Source organism: Euprymna scolopes, chromosome 19 (genome assembly GCF_053919585.1).
Source record: "Euprymna scolopes isolate OS-2025 chromosome 19, ASM5391958v1, whole genome shotgun sequence".
Lineage (NCBI taxonomy): Eukaryota > Metazoa > Mollusca > Cephalopoda > Sepiida > Sepiolidae > Euprymna > Euprymna scolopes.
Window position 1 is genome coordinate 51,325,647 of NC_136500.1, and position 24,682 is coordinate 51,350,328.

The following is a 24,682-nucleotide window of genomic DNA, read 5'->3' on the forward strand; positions in this document are numbered from 1 at the left end:
AGTTTAACGTCGTGCCCGGGACAATTTACACTTTTTGTGTGATTTTAACTGTTCATGCTTCTGCTTTTGGGTTTCTGAAAAGAGATTTATTCATAATTAGATTCCAAAAAGTTCGGTTATAAAATATATATGAACTCCAATCTCTGGTTCCTCCTTGTAAGACATCCACACTAAGAACTCGTCTATTAACCACAGCAAAAAGAAAACTTCTCTTTCTTCCATGTGGCTTGTTTCAAGTGGAATGTCCATGGACAGAGTTCCCGTTACCCCATAACTGCTACCCTGCAGATTGCAACATAATCCAAAAAATGGTACTTGTGCAGATTTTGAACCAGATGTATCTAAGCATCCGCTTGGCTTTGCCCAGAACAAGACATTGGCTGCTCAGGTTTGCCTGTAAATTGACATAAGACACCGATCACAATGTGTGGCAACAGGCAATTTTTGGATAAATATTGGAAGAGAAGAAAGAAACACAAAAAAAGCTAGTTACATAGAAAGCATGGAGACTATGAAATTAATGTTAGACAAACAACTAGATGCCCAAAGAAGTAGTAGTTTTTTTTGTTTTTTGTTTTTTTTTTATCAAAATAAGAAATTAATCGGATCCCCAAAAGAATTGCATTACAGTTGGCGTTAGATGCATCATTGCAAAGATAGGCTCCATAAGCGACAGATGTGACCTTTTCTTAAAATTTTCTTTGACCAAAAAAGAAAAAAAATTTAGCAATTGAACCTTTTTTAAAACCGTTTGTTACAATTTCCTTTGAAAAAAAATTTAAAAAAAAAAAAACAATTGTGAACAAAACAACAAAAAAAATGCTCTAAAATAAACTTTTTTTTTTTTTTTTTTGCTTTTTTAAATCTTTGAAAGACTAAAAAGAATATAATTTAAAAAAAAAATCATTTTGCTAAACATCTTTGAAAAATAAAAAAAAAATTAAAAAATTGGTATAGTAAGTTCCCACCCACTCCGCATGCAAAAAAATGTTTTCCATGTAATGGGAAATGAATAATAAAACAAAATTATGGTAGATCGTCTTTTTTTGTACAATTGTTAAGATTTGATTATCGGCGACAATCGGCATAATTTGGTAGTTGACATCATGTTCCGGGTAAAGCCGAACGGACACTTAAATATGTCTGGTTCCAAATCTGCACAAGTACTCGAAAAAAAAAAATTACAAAAAATACTCTACAGCTAAATATTTAGAGATTTGTATCAGTAATTGTGTCAGAATCGGAATTTTAAACAGAATCAGTAATTGTATCAGAATTTAGGAAAAATATCAGAATCGTCCCATCACTTATTAGAACACTGTTTTATAGTTAGATGATACCAAACCATAATTATTTGGTTACATGATATGAATGGAAGAAAGTTACTGCAGTACACGGACCAAGAACTACCTTCCCTACACTCAAGACTTTAGAATCCACCCCAGAAACAATTAGTCACTATTGTTGACTCCAGTAAAATATTGATCTTGTTTATTGTTTGATTATACACCAGTTATAATAATATAGGTCAACTTAAGGTTTTGTGTTCCCACTCCACAGCTTGTATACAATTAAATAAAGTGGTTGGTACATTGTTTTGTAAAGTGTTTTGCTTCCGAACCAGGGGAGTACAGGATACTTTGGATAAAACACAGTATTCATGATATAAAACAGTGCACAGTAGCTCTCTTTGGTTGGATATTTTACCACGACAGTTACCTGAAACATATAAAACAAATTGTTACAAAATATTTAGATATGCTACACAGTCCTGTTCCAAATCATATTGAAAATTAAAGCTTATATTGGGGAGGGAGTGGTGTACAGGTACCTTTTTGAATTTGTAGGGACTAGAAGATATTAACATGGAGTAATAGTGCAAAATGTGTTTATGAGAGGAGCTATCAAAAAGCGATGAAATGCAAGAATAAAGATTAGAAAGTTGATTGAGATAAAAGAACCAATCATTATGTCCGGTGTTCAATTTTTTTTTTTTTTTTTTTTTTTCTGGTATTGTCTTTTATTTTTTTATATTGTTTGAAATTAAAATTTTGTTTGGACTTTTTAATACATTTTCACCTTAAACAAGGCATATTGCCATTTGGAAATAAGAGGTTACTATTTGGGATCCTGTATAACGGTTTTGTGGGGAGTTGAGCAGCAAGATGTCTAATCACAGTACATTTAAAATTTTGCAGGTTAATACAGTCAGGGAAGCAGGACATATCTGCACTGGATAATACATCATTTCATTATTTTCTCTACCATAAAATGCTCAACTGAACTCCAAAGACGTCCACACCAAGAATTCATCTATTTACCACAATGGAACAAGATTTTTTCTTCACGTGCTTAGATGCAACTTTCATGTGCAGAGCTTCTTTACAAGGGATTCCTGTCTATCGAAAACATTACTGCAGGACTGCTTCCTTTCAGATTACAACATAGTGTTCTTCAAATCCAATGTCAACAAAGATGTCATAAATTGTCCCATAACTAATTAAACTTGATTTTCTATCAGAATGTTCTCAACTGAACTCCAATCTCTCGTTCCTCCTTGTAAGACATCCACACTAAGAACTCATCTATTAACCACTCCAAAAAAAAACTCCTTTCTTCCTTGTGGCTTGTTTCAAGTGGAATGTCTATGGACAGAGTTCCCGTTACCCCATAACTGCTACCCTGCAGATTACAACATAGATGTCTTCAAATCCAATGTCGACAAATACTGACCATAAACTACTCCATATGTAATCAAACTTTGTGCATACCATTGAATGTTCCTCATTTTTCAGCTGACCTTCATTCTATCCCCTCCGTTTAACCTTAATATTATAGTGGCTATTGATTTGATAATTAGTGGCCCAATAGTAAAAAAAAAAAAAAATGAATGTGGAATTATGACTTTATTTACAACTAACTCTATTTACAAGGTCTTACTCTGTTAAAGGGCTGGGAGAAAAATAATTCAGAATATTAAAATTTAGATTTAACTTTGGTATACACAGCATTTCCATTTTTTACACCTGTTACCACTTCCCAGGATGTTGACCAGAGATTGAATTTTGCCAACAATGTGTAAGTTTAGGTCATCAAGCAGACCAAGCCTGTTCTCTGTAGGTTTGATCGAAACCAAAGTAATTTATAATTGAATTATGTTATTTCATCATTAAATGGACTCCATAAAATTGTTTTATTTTTAAAATTGTTAAAAGTTTGTATTTACTCATGGAGACGTTTTTATATAAATTTAATTAAAAACATTTCTGAGACCACAAAGAAACCTGGAATCAACAGTAAATTGCCTGGCATTAAAATACACTTAAATATAATATTTTAATTTATACAGATTTTGTATTTATTATTATAGAGCAAATCCTCTATTGTTTATTATGTACCCAATATATACTAGTGATTTTAAAAATTAAAAAAAAAAAATGACTTTGGTGCCATCAGCTAGAATCAAAACCAAAACATGTAGCTCTCCAGCGTTATTCATTAACATCTGAGCTAAGTTCATATGCATATCAAAACTTTAAAAATTAACGTTAAATGTACAGTTGCACATAGGTAGAAGATACATTTAGTCAACTTGTGCTGCCAAGTTCCAATTTTTCAATTTTTACTGGCTAAAAACGAAATTGTATTTGTTCTATAGGTCCAAATCTATATATCAAGTTTTAAGTCTTAAGACCAAAAATTTATAGAGTAGTTTGGTAGAGACTGTTCCTCACATACACACAAGGGTCACTTTTTTGTAGGTATAAATTATTTCTTACTACCCTCCTCCACCTCCTTTGAACAGACTTGTTGGACTGCAATCAGGCCCGAAGACTATTTAAGTGTCTATTCTCCACATTGTTGTTGTTTTCATTTGTATTTAAAACTTTTCATCAACAGTGTACTCATGAAAAAATAATCCACAAATGAGTCGTGTAATACATAATATACTAACAGATGTTAAATACTATACCATGTTTCTCTCTCTCTCTCTCTCTCTCTCTAGTTGCTTAAGATTCTAACATATTTGAGGAGGCGGTATTTATAAAGCTAAATTTAAATGTGAACTCTTACGAGCAGACAGTATCTGGTCTGACAATTTCAGACATTTCTTATAGAAAAAGTAATTAAAAATAGTCATGTTGACATTTTTCTTTTTTTAAATAGAATTTTTTAATTTTTAAATTTGCATAAGTTTACCTTTTTATTTTATTTTTCTATTGAATATACGTTGAATATTTGATTAATAGTAAATATTTTTTTTAAAATTCAATGTGTCAAAGCTACAGTGAAAAACACAAGATATATATATATATATATATATATATACAATTCTTTTATTTTTTATATAGCATAACCTGATGCCCCAGCCTGCAAATATTAAATTTACAAGTGATTCTGATCAACTTATTATTGAAGACGAGTTGCAACGGATTCAACTACTAGGGAAACTAGATGTCCATAGTTGTTGCACAGGTAAGTTGATTATTATGACCGTTTTTTTTTTTATTATTATTTGTCCCAATGGCAAGTGTTGCAACAAAAATGAAGAATCGCAGCTTTTGACATTCTACAAATAAATTTATTTGTAGAATATCAAAATTTTTTTAGCATCACTTACATAGCCAGTTTCCAGAATTTGCTGGAAATAGCAAATGGAATATTTGCTCCGTTTGAACTCGGATCTCTTTTTTTTTTTTTTTTGTGTATTTTTTTTTCTCAATTCTCTTGCAATCAGTGAAGTAACCAAACTTTAACAATTATTTTTAATACCTGCCTCAAAATACAATCAATACAACATATTTTCATCTCAATCTTGAAATTATCCCAACAATTAGTTTCATTCGAAACACATCTATCCATACTCTTGATTTACAACTCATTACCTTTTAGGTTATAATTCTTATTTACTACCCTGCTTTTTTGATCACCCTGAAATAATCTCCTTACACAGGTAGCCAATTAATTTCTTCACATGTGATCGGACTAAAACTTGTGTCTGGACGGGATACAAGGTAGTGTTAAATGGTTTTAAATCTGATTTTCTAACAAAATCCTGGTAGATTTCTATATTTTGAACCAATTCAAAGATAAAGTGGATTCATTGTGGAGGATGTGCAGGGTTCACAAAAGTTAATTTGTCACGAGTCAAGATAGTGAAGAGAGAGTGAAAGAAACTGGTAACATTTTTACAGGTCCCACTAGTGAACCATTAACATTGGACATGTCTTTTTTTAACAAATTAATTCAATTTGTGTAAATCCCAAAAAAAGGAAGCTGACAGAACTCCTCTTTAAATCTCAGCTTCGATGTTTTCTCTCAGCTGTCAAACACTAAACTGTTTGTTATTTTTTTTTTGCACAGTGATCACCACTTATCAAGGCCCGGAAGCCACTTAGGGATAAGGGTTATTGAAAGTACATTACGTTAATGTGGAGATTTGATGAAGTGTTTACTTAAGGGGGCGGTTCATTAGGAATTTGTTAACATTGGACTTGAAGACATCCAAGTTGTAGTCCGGTGGAAAGCCGGCAGATGGAACCGAGTTCCACAGGCGTGCAGTTCTAAGAAAGAAGCTTTGTTCATGGAATCCGCGTTTTGATTTAGGCACAGATATAGAGTGGGGGAAATTTATCACAGTGGATTCAGCTAGACGGGTGTTTTTCGTGAAAGATTGGCGAGGACCAGAGATTGTCCTCCCCAATTCGTTCTTAAAGCAGCTATTCCCCTCATATGCAAATTAATGCCACAGATAAAAAAAAAATCCAGCTACAAACACAAGTTTTTTTTTACTTTCCCCCAATTCTCATGCCTGACAAAAGATGCTCTGACGCTTGTGTAAATAGTTTCTTCTATTACAATTAGAAAATATTTCCTGGTTTTCATTGAAGTTTAAAAGAAAAAATCATGTAACATAATTCATTTGTGCTCATAATTGGAAAAAAAAAAAAGAAATACATGTTCCTCTTTTGTATCAAAGAATCATTTTTATCCAGTCTCCAGATTTAACAAATTTTTGTAATTCTACAGAATACAAACTGCATTATCAGCACATTCCAGACAGGTTACGTAAATCACCAGAAGGTGCTGAAATGTTTAGCCAATAAAATGAAATTTTTTTTTTTTATTAAACTATTAGGTGAAAGTACAGAATAACCGCCCCCACCCCATGCTAAGGATGGCTTTCTAAATAATAATTTCAGCACAGTCCATAAATTGCACAAGTTACTCTCCCCCTTTTTTTCCATTAAAATTAACATATGATGACTGTTTTTGATTATAATTTTGTTTATTCCTTAATTTTAACTGTTTGCAAGTGTTTTAAACATTGACCATCGTTTTCAGTAAAAAAAAAAAAATTTCGTTCAGCACCTTTTTTTTTTTTTTTAAAAAAAAAAAGCATTTTCACACAAAAAAATATGAAGCAGCTTCTGGCAGTTTTTATAATGACCAAAATATGATGCAATCTATATTCTGTATAAGTACCCAAAACTTCATAAAGAAAAACAAGAAGAAAAAAAAAACAATAACTGGCATTGCCATTTTTTATTTTAAGACTAAGAAGACTAAGTAGATTTTTTTTTTAACAGGAGACTTTTTTTTTTCTCACAAAAAAATGTATTAAGATTTAATAATCGATTAATTCCTTTTTTTTTTTTTTTTCTTTTTTTTTTTGCTGGTGTAAATCATCTATTTTATTTGCTCAGAGAGCAGAAGAATATAAAAATAAGAGAAAGATAATTTGCGAATAGAAAGGGGGGGGACATGCAAGCTTTTAATGAAACAGATAATGCCATTAACAGTAATTACTGGCAGCAGCATCAGATATATGAATATACAACATTATCTCACATTTTAAAATATAAAATAAAAAAATAAATAAACTGAAAATATCTAAAAAAAAAAAATTTTTATTTTTTTAGAATAATTATTATTAATCAATTTTTCTCCATAAGCTTAAATTAGAAGCTTAATTTTTTTTTCTTTTTAACTATTTTAAAACTAAAAGCAAAGTTTACTTTATTTTCTTCTATGTGTAATTGTTAGTAACGTCATTTTTCCAACCAATATGTAAGTAACTATACTGAAATGATTTTTTTTGTTTGTTTATTCTTTATTTTTTTACTGTTCAAATGAATTTTTGTACATAGATAATTTCTGTTTTAGGCTTTGTTATTGCTGTCTATGGCCTTGAGAAAGAAGAACATCCTGGAAAATTCTATGTGGAAGATTTTTGTGTGCAAGAATTGCCTTACCAAATATCGCAGCCTGTTTTAGAACACGATAGGTAATGTTCTAAATGTTTTTTTTTTTTTTTAATCAGTAATGTTTTACTATTTTCTTTTTGTTTTGGTTTTTTACTGGAAAAGTGTATGAGCTACAAAGACGGGAGTGGTGCCATTAAAGCGACTAACCTTTTATGCTCCAGAATTTATTTTTCTACATGGTCATCACCATTCTCCATGAACATCTGTGCTTCTGACATGTGTATATTAGAGGGGTTGCTTTCTTAGTTTCACTCGTCAATATCTACAACAGAGATGAAACCTTCAAGTCATGAATGTATCAGTTTAATCACAATGCAATTTATAATCCCCTCTGATCCATTCAGACATAAAAAAAACAGGAGGCGTTACTTTTGGAACATCCCTTGTACTTAATAGATACATTTTAAGAAGGAAAGTCATCTCATTACATATTAATCTGATAAACACTAGAGTAGATTAAGAAAACGGATAGAATGCTCTTGAGTGTAAGTAATACTTCAAGAACCAATTGCGGCATAAACTGGTTTTGCAATTTTGTACTGAGAAAGTTTACGAGGTGCGTACAATAAGTAATGCCCCTGATCCACTTCCAGTTATCTGATCTAGCTGAAGTTTTACAGGTGTTTGAACTGAGTCCGGTGTGAAATGGAGCCTGTTGAATGTCTAGCAGTGATCCGGTTTTTGTATTTGAAAGGACGCACACCACAGACTTGTGCTGATAATGCCCCATCATATGACCTTGTAAAACGCTGACATCGTGAATTCAAACATGGCCGGAAGTCTGTGGAAACAGATCCCAGACCTGGTCGCCCCCCCTCCCCTTCTGCCATTGATGAGGCATCTGTCCGTCAAGTTGAGACTGCCATTTTGGAAGATCAGCGCGTTACTATTCGCCAAATAGCCGAAGATGTCAAGATTAGTACAGGGTCTGTGGAAACTATCATTCATGACCACTTGCATATGCATAAGGTGTCTGCCAGATGGATTCCCAGGTTGCTCACACCATTCCAGAAGCGAGAACGCGTCAAGGGCTCGAGTATGAATTTAGAGATGTACAAAGAAGATGAGTAAAAGTTTTTCAAAAGACTGATTACACAGGACGATTACACCTGGGTCCATCACTAAGCCCAGTCAATGCAGTAGAAGCACTTGGACTCCCCACTTCTAAAGAAGGCAAGGGTGCAGCCCTCCGCTGGCAAAGTCATGCTCACAGTCTTCTGGAACCAGGACGGAGTAGTGATGACAGATTTCCTGGCAAAGCGTACCACATTTACAGGAGCCTATTATGCTTCACTTTTGAGGAAATTAATGAAAGCTATCAAAATCAAGAGATGGGGCAAGATCAGCAAAGGTAACCTCCTCCTGCAGGACAACGCTCCAGTCCACAACTCGCATGTCGCCAGATCAGAAGCACGGGCGTGTGGTTATGAAATGCTTCCCCATCCTCCCTACTCTCCTGACCTTGCACCCTCTGACTTTCACTTCTTCCCAGCCATGAAGTTGTTTTTGAAAGAAAACGTTTCCCAGATGATGCAGCCTTGATTTCTGAAGTCACGTTGTGGTTGGAGAACCAACCTGGTGTTCTACAAAAACAGTCTCCAGAGCTGCATCATACGATGGGAGAAATGCATAACTATGGGTGGTTCCTATGTAGAGAAAGACTAATAACTGTGCCAAGTTTCGTTGTTCTACTGCTATGAGAAGTGGGTTAGGGGCATTATATATATTATATATACGCCCCCTCATATCCTCAAGAGAGGTGTGGAAGTTGAACAACGACTGTGTGAAATACAAGTTTAGAGACCATGTCATGTTGCATAATACATGCAACTGGGGAACCCTTATGAACTTGATATTCCTATGAAATCTCCTCCTCTGGAGGAAGCTGGTTTAAACCACCTAGGTTGATCCCACTGGCATGCATATATATATATATATATATATATATATATATATATATACTTGTGCTAATGGAAATTCAATTAACTTTCTTGAAGTTATATATTTGGATTTTACCGTCACTGGATTATTTATCTTCCACCAGACTATCCATTCACGTGTAATCACCTTTTTCTTCATCATATTCCCTCTGTTTCACTTTTTTGTTATCAAGTAAGATCTTTGACTTAGTTGTTGTTTCATCAAATACTTTGCATGCAAAATCCGATCCCGCATTTTGCTAATTCCTACCCTCTGATGAGAAGGAAAGTATTTCTTCGAAACTCCGCGGATTAAAGACTATCCACTTATCTAGTGTTTCCTTTTCAGATTAAACATGTTTTTAACTCATTTCAAAGTGTTTTTTGACATGTTTTATTAACTGTTTGCTCGTATTTTATTTATTATTATTACACATATATATATATATATATATATATATATATATCAACTAACGATTACTATATTGTCCAATTGACTACTGTACCCTCTTTAACCCTTATTCTCGAGTGACTTCTTTGCCTTGATAAGTGGTGGTGGTGGTGTCTGTGTAAAAAAAAAAAAAAAAAGGCCAAGCCTATGAAATCACCTATAGATTCTTTTATAAGACAAGGTTGAGTTTAAAAATTCTTTTTAGAGCACAATTTAACCATGACAATTTGCTTTTGCAATTTAAACTTTAAATAAAGCCATTATTTACAGACTAAGTCACTGCTGGGAGGCATGTGAAGCTTCCTCCTGTGCACTGATTTCGATGACAAAAGTATAAGAGGGTGAAACATTTGTTAATCCTCATTCGATCCCAGACAACATCAGGTTTTCCTGCTACTACACTCTTCGCCTGCCACCAGATATTATTCTTCACAAAACCTTTTCACTACTGACTCCTTTGTTTCTGCTTTTTGCTCACCAATACAAAATGTTACATCCCTCTACTTGTTTTACAAGTATTTTGATGGTAGATGCTCCAACGAACTACAAGCCCTTGTGCCCCCTCGACATAAATACCTCCGACAAACCTGACAAGCAGCAAAATCACACCCCTACACAGATATACCTAATAGTTTCTTCCCCAGAACTGCTAGACTTTGGAATTCACTTCCAGGTTCCTGTTTCTCCGATTGTACTGATGTGCAGAAATTCAAGTATAATGTAAACACTCATCTTGCTGCTAAACTCCCTACATGGTGTCTTTGCAACTGTGTCCCAGATAGTAGCATCCTACATCAAAGTGGCATTGTGCATTATTTGGGATGAAAATGCAATAATAAAAAAAACATTGCCAGACTGAGGGTTTAGTCACAAACTATTTAAGATATATCGAATATTCTAACTTATGATTTTCCTGAAAGTGGAAGCCTAAAATATATCCATCTTCATCTATGAAAATCAAACAGGGGAAATAACTCATAGCTTTAAAGTTTACTTCCATTTTTTTTTTTTTTTTTTTTTTTTAAACTCAACTGATGTTGGCTAATAATTATTAAATATAAGTTAAGAATAGATAAAGAATAAATAAAACAACTTTAGATTAATTAAAACAATTATATTACTAATAACCATTAATAACATAGTGCTAATTGTTGAAATCGATTTTCTTTAATGTAATATGCAAATGAGGTTACTTCAATGTAGATTTCCTTTAAATTGGGATATATATATATATTTGTGTGTGTGTTTTATTTTTTTTATTACTGTTTTATCTGCTTAGTTACACATGTTTTGGTTACCGAATTGTATTAACGATCCAGTAACTTCATCAGACATTACAGAAATGGTCATTATGATTGGAAAAATGATATTAGATATCATTTTTCCTATCATAATGACCATTTCTGTAATGTCTGAAGTTACTGGATCGTTAATGATTCGGTAACTGAAACATGTGTAACTAAGCAGATAAAACGGTAATAAAAAAAAAGAACATATTTGCTCTGCAATAGTATTGAGTACTTTCTTCAGGTTTTTACTAATTACCATTTTTGCTATATATATATATATATATATATATATTGGAATAAAAGTCAGTTTTCACTATGAAAATTATTTTGTGAAACTGTACTTTTTGTACATATTGATTAAATTCTGACCAAACAGACAGGAATGTAACTTTATTATAATAGATATCGTTTGTATTTAATCTGTCTGACACACAACTTCCAATAATGATCGGTTACCCTCTTACTGAAATCTGCCATACAATCAGATAATCCTCATCAATTTTTGGGAGGCAGCGATAATAGCTTTTATTTTCCCCTCCCACTCTAAACAAGGCATATTGTCACTTGGAAGATATGGGGCTACTATTTGGGATTATGTTTAATGAGGGACTATAAGGAATTGAGCAGTGAAATGTCTGAAACTTCCGCAGGTTAGTACAAAGCCTATTATTCGAGAGAAGCTATTAGAGTAGAAGGCTTTTTGGCATCTAGGGACCTCAACAATGAGGGAGTGGAATGTTTATCAGGGTAGTCAGGAGTTTTTATGCCGAAAGGGGCACGTGCTATGAGGTCATCCGAGCACATTCTGTTGAATACTTGTAAAACAGGCACAGATGCACATTTCGGCCATGGGACAGAGGTTGGTTGACCTATTAAATTTTAGATTCTGTTTTGGACTCTGTCCAAGAGGGAAAAACTGGTGGTAGATGCACCAGCCCAGATGTGTCCACAATACTACATGCTTGGGTGAATTGTGGCTTTGTAAAGATTTAGAGTACTTTCCTGTGTGAGTAGTTTTCTAGCAAATAAGAAGGACCTACCTTTCCAGCAGCCTTGGCAGTGTTCTTAGCTTGTTGGAAAACTGATGTAACTAAACATCATTTACAGCAAAACAAGTTTTTCAACAAACGAGTGTTTCTTTGAAACTAAATTCAAAGAAATGATTTTTATATATTAATCAGACTTTTGCCAAATTCTGTATAATTAAAAAAAAATGACTAATTTATTCAACTGTTGTAAAGTGTATTAGTTTATTGTATAACTTAGATTACATATCTTTAATACACTTAATCTGTTGTAATTTTTAAAGCTAATAGTTTACATTTAAATTACCTCCCTTGACAATGAACATAATATTCAAAGAAATGTTTTGGGTAAGCTATCCATTTTTTTATTATTACATCACTTTAATTATTTTTAATATCCATAAAACTTGAGTGTGTGAGAGAGAGAGTAAGTTAAAATGCATAATGCCCTACTGATTACCTATGGAAATGAAATTCAGTAGCCTCTGTGTAGCTTAACTCCCATAAATATATTTTGATAAATTAGTACATAGCTCTACTTGCATATTTGTTGTTGAAATAAATGCTGAAAATCGATAGATAAAATCTCATTTTAACATGTGGTCCTGGATATGACCTAAAACTATATCCGTTGGTGAGGCCCCACCTTTCGGGCCTTGGGGAGTGTGGAGCCACCCTTTAATTGCCATTGCTCCCAGGTCCACTCTGACCCGGAGTGGTAGTACCTGTTAGGGTCCCAACTATGGGTTAAATAGAATCTGACTTTAAAAAAAAAAAAAATATATATATACTCCATTAAAATCGTTCCTCAAAATAACTAGATTCGGCATTAAATAACCTGAAAAAGGTTGATATCCTGTAAAACAAAAACAACCAACCAACCAACCATTTTAACATGTGTGAATATATAAAATAATTCTATATATCAAAATAGCACAATACAATTACAAATGAATAACACCAAACATTAACTAATTATAAACTATTAAATTGTTATGCAAATTAGGTAAATGTATTTGGGTCTTTGCTCTATACTCTCTCTCTCTCTCTCTCTCTCTCTCTCTCTCTCTATATATATATATATATATATATATATATATATATATATATATATATATATATATATATATATATATATATATAAATTACAATTAAATTTACCAAGATGGTAAAACTAAAGTATATTATAAGTATTAAAGAATTAATATTTATAAAGTTATCTCAACCAGATGTAAAAGCTCAATAAAACCAACTAGGAGATAGAGCTTATAATAAGTGCAAATAGTGAATAAAACATGTTAAAAAACACTTTGAAAAAGAGTTAAAAACATTTAATCTGAAAAGGAAACACTTAATAATGGATAGTTCTTAATCCGCAGAGTTTCGAAGAAATACTTTCCTTCTCATCAGAGGGTAGGAATTAGCAAAATGCGGGATCGGATTTTGCATACAAAAGTATTTGATGAAACAAGTAAGTCAAAGATCTTACTTGATAACAAAAAGTGAAGCAGAGGGAATATGGTGAAGAAAAAGGTGATTTCACGTGAATGGATAGTCTGGTGAAAGGTAAATTATCCAATGACTGTAAAATCCAAAAATATAAATCCATGAAAGTTAATTAAATTTCCATTCGCACAAGTAAAATCCAAGGAAATCGCGTAATTGGAAGATGGTCCAAAATAATCCAAAAGGCCGAAATCCATGGAATAATTCACAAATATGTACAAGGAAAAGGTGGAAAAAAAATTCCAATAATATTAATAAAAGAAAAATAAGATATGCGTTTGACACGGCTGCCGAGACAAAATGTAATTAAGAAAAATCATTGAAGAAAAAGATAAAAAAGATCAGTGAAGAAAAGAGAAAAAAAAAAGATTAAATGGTAATAGAATTAGATAGAAAATAGAAAAGCAAATGTCAAAATGACCCAGACAAAATGATGTTAAAAGGCACGAAAAATATAGGGCAAAAACGAGGTCAACTGAAATGTACAGGTTATTACTTAAGAAAATGTCAGCAAGAGTTGTTAAAAGACACTAAATGGAATAAATAAATATAAAATATAATAAAAAAATTTTAACGGGAGAGGATGGCTGGTATCTGCAAATTCCGGATAAAGCAGGCAAGTAAGTATGTAAGTAAATGCATATAGTAAAATATAAGTAAATATACATACAGGATATGAATGTGTGGATAGATTGATATATTAGATCGATAGGAATGTTTAAAGACTAAAACAGAAATTGCAGATAAAAAAAAATGAATAAATAAAAATAAAAAAACAAGCAAAAAAGAAATAAAGAATTAAAATAAAGGATTATTAAGTTATAAAGTATTAAGTATGTAGAAAAAAAACGATAATGTTAAAGAAAAATTATTTATCTATCTGAAAGGTTAAAGTAATAACTATGTAATTTCAAAATTACCATAATTAAATTTGGACTTACGTTTACAGAAAGAGAGCAGTTCGTTTTTAGAATTTATTATATTGTTACTTTGAGGGGAAGTAATTATAGTTATAGCTTCGGTTGTGCAGAGGCGACATGACTTAGAGCCTGGAGTATAAGACTTAACTTTTTTTATGATAGTCCATTTGATTGAGAAGAGGGTATTATTAGAGTTAAGTTTTTTTAATTAACGTGGTTAGAGAAGTTCCTTGGTTATTATTAGAATTATCGTTGTTAAAAGAAGAAATGTGGTTTGATATTCTTTTGTTAATTAATGTTGAAGTAGCGCCGATATATGTATGTACTTTATTAAAAGCTTGAAGTCTGATATTAATATTAATTTGCTGATTTGTATTAGTTAAATAGTTTGAATTTTGTTCATAGTGTTCAACAAAGGGTGGGGCAATGATTGTATGAGGACTATTTTGGAGGGATAATGAGTGTTAGTGTTAGGATGGCTGTTAGGAGAAATATTATTCTCATTATTAATATTATTATTATTATCATTATTATTGCTAGTTGTATGATTGTAGATGGAGGAGCTGCTCGAGTGGTATATTGGATTAGTAACTATATCAGATGGAGGATGGGAAGAAGAATAACTTCAAGACGAAATATTAGTGTCTGTTATGGGAGGATTGCGTGGGAGCTCAGTAATTGTGCATGAATATATAACATCTTGGATGCAATCATTATTGATTGTATTATATTTATTGTATTAGGCAGTTATTGATTTTGTATGCAAAATCCGATCCCGCATTTTTCTAATTCCTACCCTTTGATGAGAAGGAAAGTATTTCTTCGAAACTCTGTGGATTAAGGACTATCCACTTATTAAGTGTTTCCTTTTCGGATTAAATATGTTAACTCTTTTTCAAAGTTTTTTAACATGTTTTATTAACTATTTGCTCTTATATTTTTCAAATAACTGTTGCAGTATTGATTTAAAAACTTGACTGTTTTGATGCTGATATAGGTTGAAAAATGATTTGCATTTATCCACTTTGACATGTACTAGAATAAATGTGACCTGTTGAGTCACCCGTTAACCTTATGTTAGATTATTCAAATTGTAGAGAAAATGGCTTACCGTACAAACGTCCTCGTGTCTGTCTGTCCTGTGATTCGCGCGCGTCGAGAAAGAAAGAGTCCATCATGGCAGCCATGACATTTTGTAGTGAACGAAGTCTCGCAAGATTGCGCGCCTTATAAAAACGGTCACTTGTCGGTGGGGGAGGATCGAGAAATCATTTGATGTTTGAGAAGCGGCAAAATCAGTTGGGAGAATTTGTGTGAGCAGTGATTTTTGCCTGTTGATCGACCACAAGCTATTTTGGCCCATTTTTTTTTTTTTTTTTTTTTTGCAATGGACAAGTTTGATCTGAGATTGATACCAAAGTTCGAAGGCTCCTCTGCCGGACCCTCGGTAGTTGAGTGGGGAGAAAAAGCTAAGCTTGTCTGCCGGCTTTGCAAAATAAAGGATCCCACGCTTGTCATCCCATTGAGACTTATCAAGGGGGTATACTCCGTTTATCAACAGCTTGGAGATGAACCAACTCTGGAGGAGGTTAAGGAGGCACTATACGCGGCCTTTGTTACGGACCCTTTTATTGCCTGGAAGCAGTTCACCGAACGACGGCTTGGGTTGGATGAGACGGGGGACGTCTATCTAGCGAATTTAAAGAGATTAGCGCGGCATTTGGTGGAGTGACTGAACGCATATTAAGTTGTGCTTTTCTCACAGGACTCCTGGATGACACCAGCCAACTGCCACGAGCATCGTCAAGGCTCAGCGAGATTGAGCTTTAGGAATTGTTGGCTAGAGCCCGCAATATTTTAAAAGAAAAAGATGCGAAGCCAGTGCTAGCAGCTGCAGAAGTATCTACTCCATTAGAAGATGGCGTAAGATGTTATGTGGCGGGCCAAATCACTTTTCTAGGGACTGTTGGAGCAGTGTAAAGGACACGTCTGCTCAGGTAACGCCAAGATGCATGCATTGCTACCGGTGCAGCAAGCTAGGTCATGTAGCAAGGAGTTGTCCAGGAAAACGGACAAAGGGGGTAAATTATAGCGCCAATATTCTCCCCAGATCATTGACAAATAGGGCGCTACCCACAGTGAGAGTGCACGTGAATGGGTGTGAATGCTCTGTGCCTGTAGACAGGTGCACGCAGACTCTTGTGTGCAAGGCATGCTATGACGCATGGGACAAGAAGATTCCAGTACTGACAGTCAGCGGGAGCATGCTAGCCTCTTGTGGAGTTAGTGTCATTTGTACACGTGTCGGTGATGGGCCTACAATAACCGTACGAGCCCTGGTTGTAAATGGGAGCCTTCTTGGTTATGACCTGCTGTTAGGAATGGACGTTATCAAAGAATTGGGTGGTGTCCGTATTGATTGTGAGGGTAGGGCACATTTCTCTAACGCCTGCCTTGCTCTGGGTGCATCCATGAAACTGGAACAGCCTGACTTTCATGTGGAATTCAACCAGTTTCTTGGAAATGGTCGGACGAGCAGCCACCCGGGAAGTTGTACAATAGGGTTCCGGAATATAAATTCCCCCTGGAGCTCATGGAGAATACGATAAGGAACTACAGACTTGGATAAAAAATGGATGGCTAGTTCCCTATTCAGAGGAGGAATTTGGCCCTCCAAAGTGTCTCATTAATGGCGATTGTCCAGCATAATAAACAGAAGGTGAGGCCGGTACTCGACTGTCGAGAACTAAACGAGCACATAACTCCTTTTACAGCCCGCGCAGATATATGTACCGAGAAGTTGAGGGAATGGCGGCAAGCAGGATCTAATGTATCTGTGCTGGATCTTCATAAAGCATACCTTCAAGTGCATGTCCATCAGTCACTATGGCCCTATCAAATGGTGCTCATCAAGGGAGAAAGGTATTGCTTAACTCGCACGGGGTTTGGACTTAATGTGGCGCCATCAATTATGCAAAGGATTGTTGATGCTATATTGATTAAGGATGAGCGCATTCAGTGGGCAACATCTGCATATATTGACAATGTGTATGTGGATGAAGAAATTGTGCCTGCAACACGCGTAAAAGAACATCTTCACAACTTTGGCCTTCTCGGCAAGGAACCAGAAAGGCTATGGGACGGTGCAAGAGTACTCGGTTTGCAGGTCTGGGAAGAAGATAATGTCCTTTGTTGGAAACGAGGCAATGAAATCCCAGGTATGCCCTGTGTTTTCACGTGAAGGAACGTCTTTTCATTGTGTGGAAAGTTGGTTGGACACCTTCCTGTGGGTGGCTGGCTTCGTATTGCGGTGGCATTCATCAAACGTAGAGCTGACGTCACCACCGGATGAGATGACAAAATTTATGATGCCCCTCTCAATACAATTGTCAGAGTTATTCTCACCAGAGTGCACAAAGAAGATCCAGTACAGGGTAGATGGTGTGTTGGAAGCCAGGACCGTAGTGTGTGGGTTGACGCAAGCTCTCTTGCCATTGGCATGTCATTAGTCCATGATGGAGCCGTAGTGGAAGACGCTTGCTGGTTATACCCAGAAAAGGACTCCAACACATAAGCCTGGCAAAACTCGATGCAGTGATCAAGGGAATGAACTTGGCAATCCTTTGGAAGACAACCACCCTGCGACCATTCACAAAGAGTACGAACTAAAGCAACGGCGGCTTGACACGATCATGAGCCTGGTGAACGAATATGCACTATCAATGGAAGTGTCCCTAGTCAGATCCAGCATAAACAAGGCAGATTGTTTAACAAGGGTACCTCAAAGATGGCTTGATGCCATAAAAACAACTGTTGAACCTACGCAACCTCCCTATGCTGCATCTATGATTCCTGGTCAATCTAATCGGATTAAGGAAATCCACCAACAAAGCAGGCATCCTGGAGTCAAGCGGACCCTATATTTCGCTAAGTTGGTTGAACCAGGAGTGCAAAGGGCAGACATCATGGAAGTGGTCCATTGACCCGGCACCCGTTTGCTTGGAAAAAGGGAAGTTGGAAGTTAGGAGCCACTGGAGCCGGCTAGCGATAGACATTACTCACCACAATGGCGAGGATTTCCTGACTCTCATTGATTGCGGTCCATCAAGGTTTGCCATATGGCGTATGCTGCGTCGACAAGATACAGTCAATATTGTTTAGTTGAAGGACAATAGTTGTCCGTCAACTAAACAATATTTTCCTTGAATATGGACCTCCAACAGAGATATTGCTTGACAATAGTGCTGCATTTACCAGTGAGCAGTTTAGAAAGTTTACTGACAGCTGGGGCGTACATCTGAGGTTTCGATGCATCCATGTACCTAGTGGAAATGGGATCATTGAACGGAATCATCGAACCGTCAAAACAATCCCAGCTAGATCAGGCTGCACAGTGTTTGAGGCAGTTTATTTGTACAATGTAACCCCGAAGGATAATATTTTGCCCTCTATGGCATCATGTCAGGGTGAAGGGTATAGAGGCGAACCTGCTGCCTTAACTGGAAGTAGCCGAAGAGAGTGAGGAAAGGGGATGTTGTGTAGATCAAGAACCTGCAAAGCAAGTGCACGACAAGGTATGGAGTCAAGCGAGTCACTGAAATAATCAGCCCACAAGCGGTGCGGGTCGACAGCATGCCCCGTCATGTTAGACCTACGGTTAGTAACGCAACCATCACTAGACGACATGAGCGAATCAGTCAGAATCTAGCGAGGTATCGCTCTGGATTGCAGCACCACCATCAGACAGCGACTCAGAGATTAGTAGCCTCCTAGAAGACAGAGATGCTCAACCCTCAGACCGCAGATGAAAGCACAAGTAAAGATGAGGCATGTGTCGTTTCCCCCCCCCCTGGAAGAAGCACCTGGCGAAGACGATCACCACCCCCTTGTCATCTCTGTGATCATGAGATAAGGGGAGAGTGTGGAAAAAATGGCTTATCGTACAAACGTCCTCGTGTCTTTCTGTCCTGTGAGTCACGCGTGTCGAGAAAGAAAAAAAAAGGGTCCATCATGGCAGCCGTGACATTTTGTAGTGAACGAAGTCTTGACAGATCACGTGCGCATGCCTTATAAAAACGGTCACTTGTCGGTGGGGGAGGATCGAGAAATCATTTGACGTTTGAGAAGCGGCAAAATCAGTTGGGAGAATTTGTGTGAGCAGTGATTTTTGCCTGTTGATCGACCACACAAATCAAGAAAATGAGTTTGCTAGCCAGTTAAATATAAGACTGAAATTTATTTTGTTTCTGTTCTCTCTCCTTCTCTCCAGGCTATATATTACAACAACTGGTGATATTCCCTTTAGTTTATAATTTTTTATTCTTTCCTTTTTTTGTTACTTTTAACTGTTAATAAATAGAAGAAAGAAACAGTGATATATATTGTATAGGATAAAAGTAAAAGGTGAAACATACAGTAGAGAGGGTGAGAGTGATAGGAGCTTAGTAAGAAATCCGCCATTTGGTGAGTTAATTGCAAATTACAGTTGATTAGAACAATTAAAATACTGGGTTTTTTTTTTTGGTTTTTTTTTTTTGCTTCAAATACTTATTTTGTCTTTTAGCTGTCGCATTCAATAAGTGATGAGTTTGACAAAGAGTGAAGAATTGCTGCTTTCTGGGTTGGAATCTATCCATACCACCATTTATCGTTGACTAGTTTTTGACTTTGAAGTAGTATTTTTTTATGTTTTTGAATTTTTGAGATGAGGATTGGTTATTCTGTATTATTTTAATTGTTTGGACTATTATTTTCATTTTGAGTATCATTTTCGTAAAGTTTTGACCGATGTAACCTCTGACCTTCTTCATCTAGAAATAAAATAGGTTTAAGGCTCCTAAAATTCATACTAAAATTGTTTGCAAGGACCCATGGTGCAGTGGTTGGAGTACTGAACAAATTCAATCGTAAAGTGATAAACTCCTGAAGGTTCAATCCTCGGTGTGGTCGACCAAAAAACACAATTTAATTTACTTGGGGCCTCTATCTAGTCATGACTGGTGGAACAAGAGTATGTTATTGCCATGAAGTAAATAAGGGTTCCATTAGAAATTCTGTGCAGATTCCCAAGTCCAACAAAAACATTCCCAATTTTGACAAGATGACTGAAGAGGGTTGGCAGTTACATCTACTGAAACGTGAAAATGACACTAAGAATCTAAATATGAATAATTTTTTATACATGAAGTGGCTTCATGCTTTATTTGGGATGATTTCGAACAACAAAAAAATCAATCCTCAAACTGAGGAATATTTTAACATGTATTTCTAATTTTTAGTAATAAATATATATATATATAAGGAAAAACCTTAGGGAAGCAATTGAATCTTAGTATAATAATGGATAAATGTTTAATTTTTTAGTTTATTTATTCTTTAACAGTTATGTGGCTATTTTGTGTGGGCTGGAACTTGGCAACAAGGCAGAAAAACTCTTTGAACTTCAGATGGCATTGGACCTGATAACTGGCATGCTTGGGAGTGAAGACCAGCAAGAAAATTCTGCTCGGATTGTGCGTATTATTATTGCAGGAAATTCATTGAGCTGTGATACACAGGACAAAGATTCTATCACTAAGGTATAATTTTATTTGTCCTTTTCTTCTTGTACTTCCCCCTTCTGTCCCATTTGAAATTAGAAATATATTGTGGTATTAGAAATAACCGGTTGATGAAAATATTTTTAGCTCAGTGTTAAAACCTTTTGTTTAAGAATGTATTTTTTGGATTACTGTTCTCATATTCACAGCGTTTCTGCAAATGTAACTCTGACTTTCGTCAGATCTATCTTGTCAAACTTTGGAATCTGCAGAATTTTGAACAGAACCCTTTATTTAATCCACAAGGGTAGCATGCTCTCATTCTGTCAGCCATGACCGAGTAAAAGGCTAAAGTAATTTGTATTTGTATTCTTAATCTCGGCCTGCACTGAGGATTGAAAGTTCTATCTCCATAAGATCTACAAGGAGCCATGGTATAATTTGTTTAATAATGAATCCAATTTTTTTTTTTTTCAAATCTGTACAATGTTGTCAGAACATATTTAAGAAAATATCCAAGATTTCTTCCTAAAAATATCAATTATTAGTAAGGCACCTGATCGTAAAACACACTTGAATATGATATTTTAGTTCATGCAGATTTAGTATTTCTTATTATAGAGCCAATTCTCTATTGATTATTATATTGTACCCAATATATATTAGTGCTTTCAAAAGCAAAATCTCTTTGGTGACATCAGCTAAAATCCAAGCTAAAACATTTAATGCTCCAGCCTTAGTCATTACTGTTTGAACTATCGTCAGACAGATAAGAAATAGTTGAAAAGGAACCAACTTTAGCATATAAATGCGTATTTATATATATTTGCGCATGTGTACAAGAGCACTTTAAGATGACTTTATGCCTGCCAAGTTCCATTTTTTTTTTTTTTTTTTTTTTTTTCAATTTGGATCTCTTGGTTATTTTTAGTGGCTTTTACCCATAAAACAATGGTTCACAAAAAATGCAATCATTTGACTCACCTTGCACTGTTCTATGACTTTGTCTTGGAGATGCACTTTGAAAAAAAAATGGAGAGACACACACACACACACACACATAGTGAGTTTTATATATATACAGATTATCAATGCAGGAGTTCTTTATATATTTTTTAAACTCTGAAAGAGAAACTTTAAAAAAAAAAAAAAAAAAAACTATTCCAATTGTTTTTTTTTATTAAATTTCTAAATGTTTTTTTATTGAATTTCTTTTGTCTAATAGAACTAACATTTGTACCAAAAGATATGAGGGGCATTCCAAAAGTAAAGCCTCCTATTTTTTAGCTCCAAAACTAAAACGTTGAAGAGCTATAGAGACTGGACTGATGCCATTTAAAACAAGCAAACTTTTATACTCCAGAATTTATTTTTCTACATAGTTACCACCATTCCTAGTGCACTTTTTTAAGACTTTTTTAATGCCTTGGTCGTAAAAGTCCAGAACACACTTTGTCAATCACATCTCTCGCCACTCTGAAATCAACGAACCCATCTCTTAACTATGCTGACATTATCTCTATCAGCTTTGTAAGCGTTCAACAGGTGCCGGTGAATGTTGATTGGTTCAATTTTTCTGCATGGAGGAATTCAATGACATATCTCTGCTTCTGACGCACCTCTATGACAGGTGTTGCATTCTTAGTCTCACATCATCATTATCTGTAATAGAGATGAAACTTTCAGGTCATGGTTGCATAATTTCAGTCATCATAACAATGCAATTTGCAGTCCTCTCTGCTCCATTCAGGTAGAATTTAAAAAGGGGGGGGGCAATACTTATGGAACCGTCCTCGTAAGAACAACAGTCTATGATTAGCTTTGTTTCCTCTGCTTCATATAAGTAAATCATTGTCCATTTTAGTTTGGTCGAAAGATGTCTTTAGACGGTAATTACTCTTCAGTTTTACAATGTTTAAGTGGAAAAGTTATCTCCCCTCCACAGCAGCTAGATTAGTATGTACATAGAGGGCTGTTTTTTGGGCTCGTGTTAACCATGTTTTTTTTTTTGTTGTTTTTTTTCTTTTTATTTACTGGCAGGCGAAATACTTAACAAAAAATGTTGCCGCTCGAAGTGTGGAAGCCATAAAAAGTTTTGACGATATCCTCGTTCAGTTAGTGGTAAGCTGTTTTCCTTTTTGTAGACATCAACAATATATTTACTTTTTACACTCGTCAGTTTGTTCAAGATGGGGATGGAGCATCCTACCGCATGCCATACACTCACCCGATATCTTATATATTCCAACCGAGAGATCTTTTTTAAGATTCTGATCGTCCCTTCAAGAGCAATTGTTGGAATTTCTCTTGCACTTGGTTCATCAGGTATATTTGCCAGATAGTTTTTTTTAATTCTTTTTCATGAGTCTGGTTGCTCCTATAATTACTGGAATGACAGAGATCTTCCTAAGATTCCATTTTCTTTTCATGTCATACATAAAACCTTGGTATTTCATTATCTTTCCCTTTTATTCTACTCTTATGTTGTTAGTTTACCGGAAAACGGGAAGTAAAATAGTCGATTATGATGCGTATTATAATAGTTGATTATTAGAATTTGTAAAAGTAAAATGTCAGAAGGACTGTTATCAAAGTGAAATAAATATTTACAATTGAAATATTTACATTAACACAAACAGGAATGTATCTGGCAGTTGTCAAAATTTAGGACAAAGAAATGTATTTTGCTAAAACATGGGGATGTGTTTTGATGTTACGTAGAGTGACGTCAGAAAAGGAAGTGAGTTTTTGTATACATGGTTAGATTGAACAGTCGGTAATTGAGTCCTGAAGTAAAGATGAACGAACAGCACTCATGGGAACACTGAACTGGTTAAATGAGCATATGTAGTTGTGGAGAAGCAAATGGTGTGCCACCTTGAAACCAACAAATGGCAATCACAATAAATGCGAATATGAAACCATTTGGTTGTTTGAGTTTGAGAGACATGGCTACATTTCAGGAGCACGCCAGAACAGACAAAAATGGTTGCGATTCAAGGTATGTAATTCTTTGTCCAGCACAAATGTAAAAGATGTTTATCCGTCCTTCTGTCTATAAACTATTTAGTATATCGACATGTACATATACCAATTATACACATATCAATAAGAAAAACATACACCAGGTGATAACATATTGGAAGACGTTGCACACATTAAATAGACAAAGATACTCATTATGTAGAAATCACATATATATACACTAATTGTATAGTTCAGTATACAACATGTTCAATTTGGTGCCAAAGAAATACAGACACATATATATATACAAAGCACACATATGTTATACATCCAGCTCTACATAAGGCTGCTCTCTTTTTTGTGCGCATGTGTCTATCAGCCTATTCAAAGAAAAGATACAACTTAGCAAAATTTTAGCACCTTCTAACCTCCTTCCATCTTTCTACCAATTTAAAAAAACCTAACTATCAACCCCCACGATCTCTACATACTTTGCAAAATAGATATTTTATAAGTTGAATAGCATATTGGTTTTTAAGAATTCTGTGAAATCTCAATTATTATAATCATTCTTTATACCAACACTCTTGGTTCATGCTTTCACAATCATTAGGTGACAATTCCTACCATTCAGGAGATTCTTTGACTCAATTTGCTAAGCATTTACCTCCAGGCCACTAAATGTTTTCCACAAGAATGAAGGGAATTAACATCTTATAAATACCAAATTTGGGCGTAAACAGTCTAAAGTGTTCAAACAAAGGTTGTGTGTGGGTGCGTGCATGCCAGGTGTCAGAA

The 24,682-nt window shown here is 34.9% G+C and overlaps 1 protein-coding gene across 2 annotated transcripts in view; it reads left to right on the plus strand.

Annotated features, from left to right (window-relative positions):
- LOC145303576 (DNA polymerase delta subunit 2-like) overlaps positions 1-24,682 on the plus strand; it is a 141,551-nt gene that overhangs the window by 100,400 nt on the left and 16,469 nt on the right. For both annotated transcript variants that reach the window (XM_080145121.1, XM_080145119.1), the window contains exons 3-6: positions 4,353-4,476; positions 7,168-7,288; positions 20,761-20,956; positions 22,958-23,038. In XM_080145121.1, coding sequence (XP_080001247.1) covers positions 4,353-4,476; positions 7,168-7,288; positions 20,761-20,956; positions 22,958-23,038 — 522 coding nt within the window. The remainder of the gene's footprint in view (positions 1-4,352; positions 4,477-7,167; positions 7,289-20,760; positions 20,957-22,957; positions 23,039-24,682) is intronic.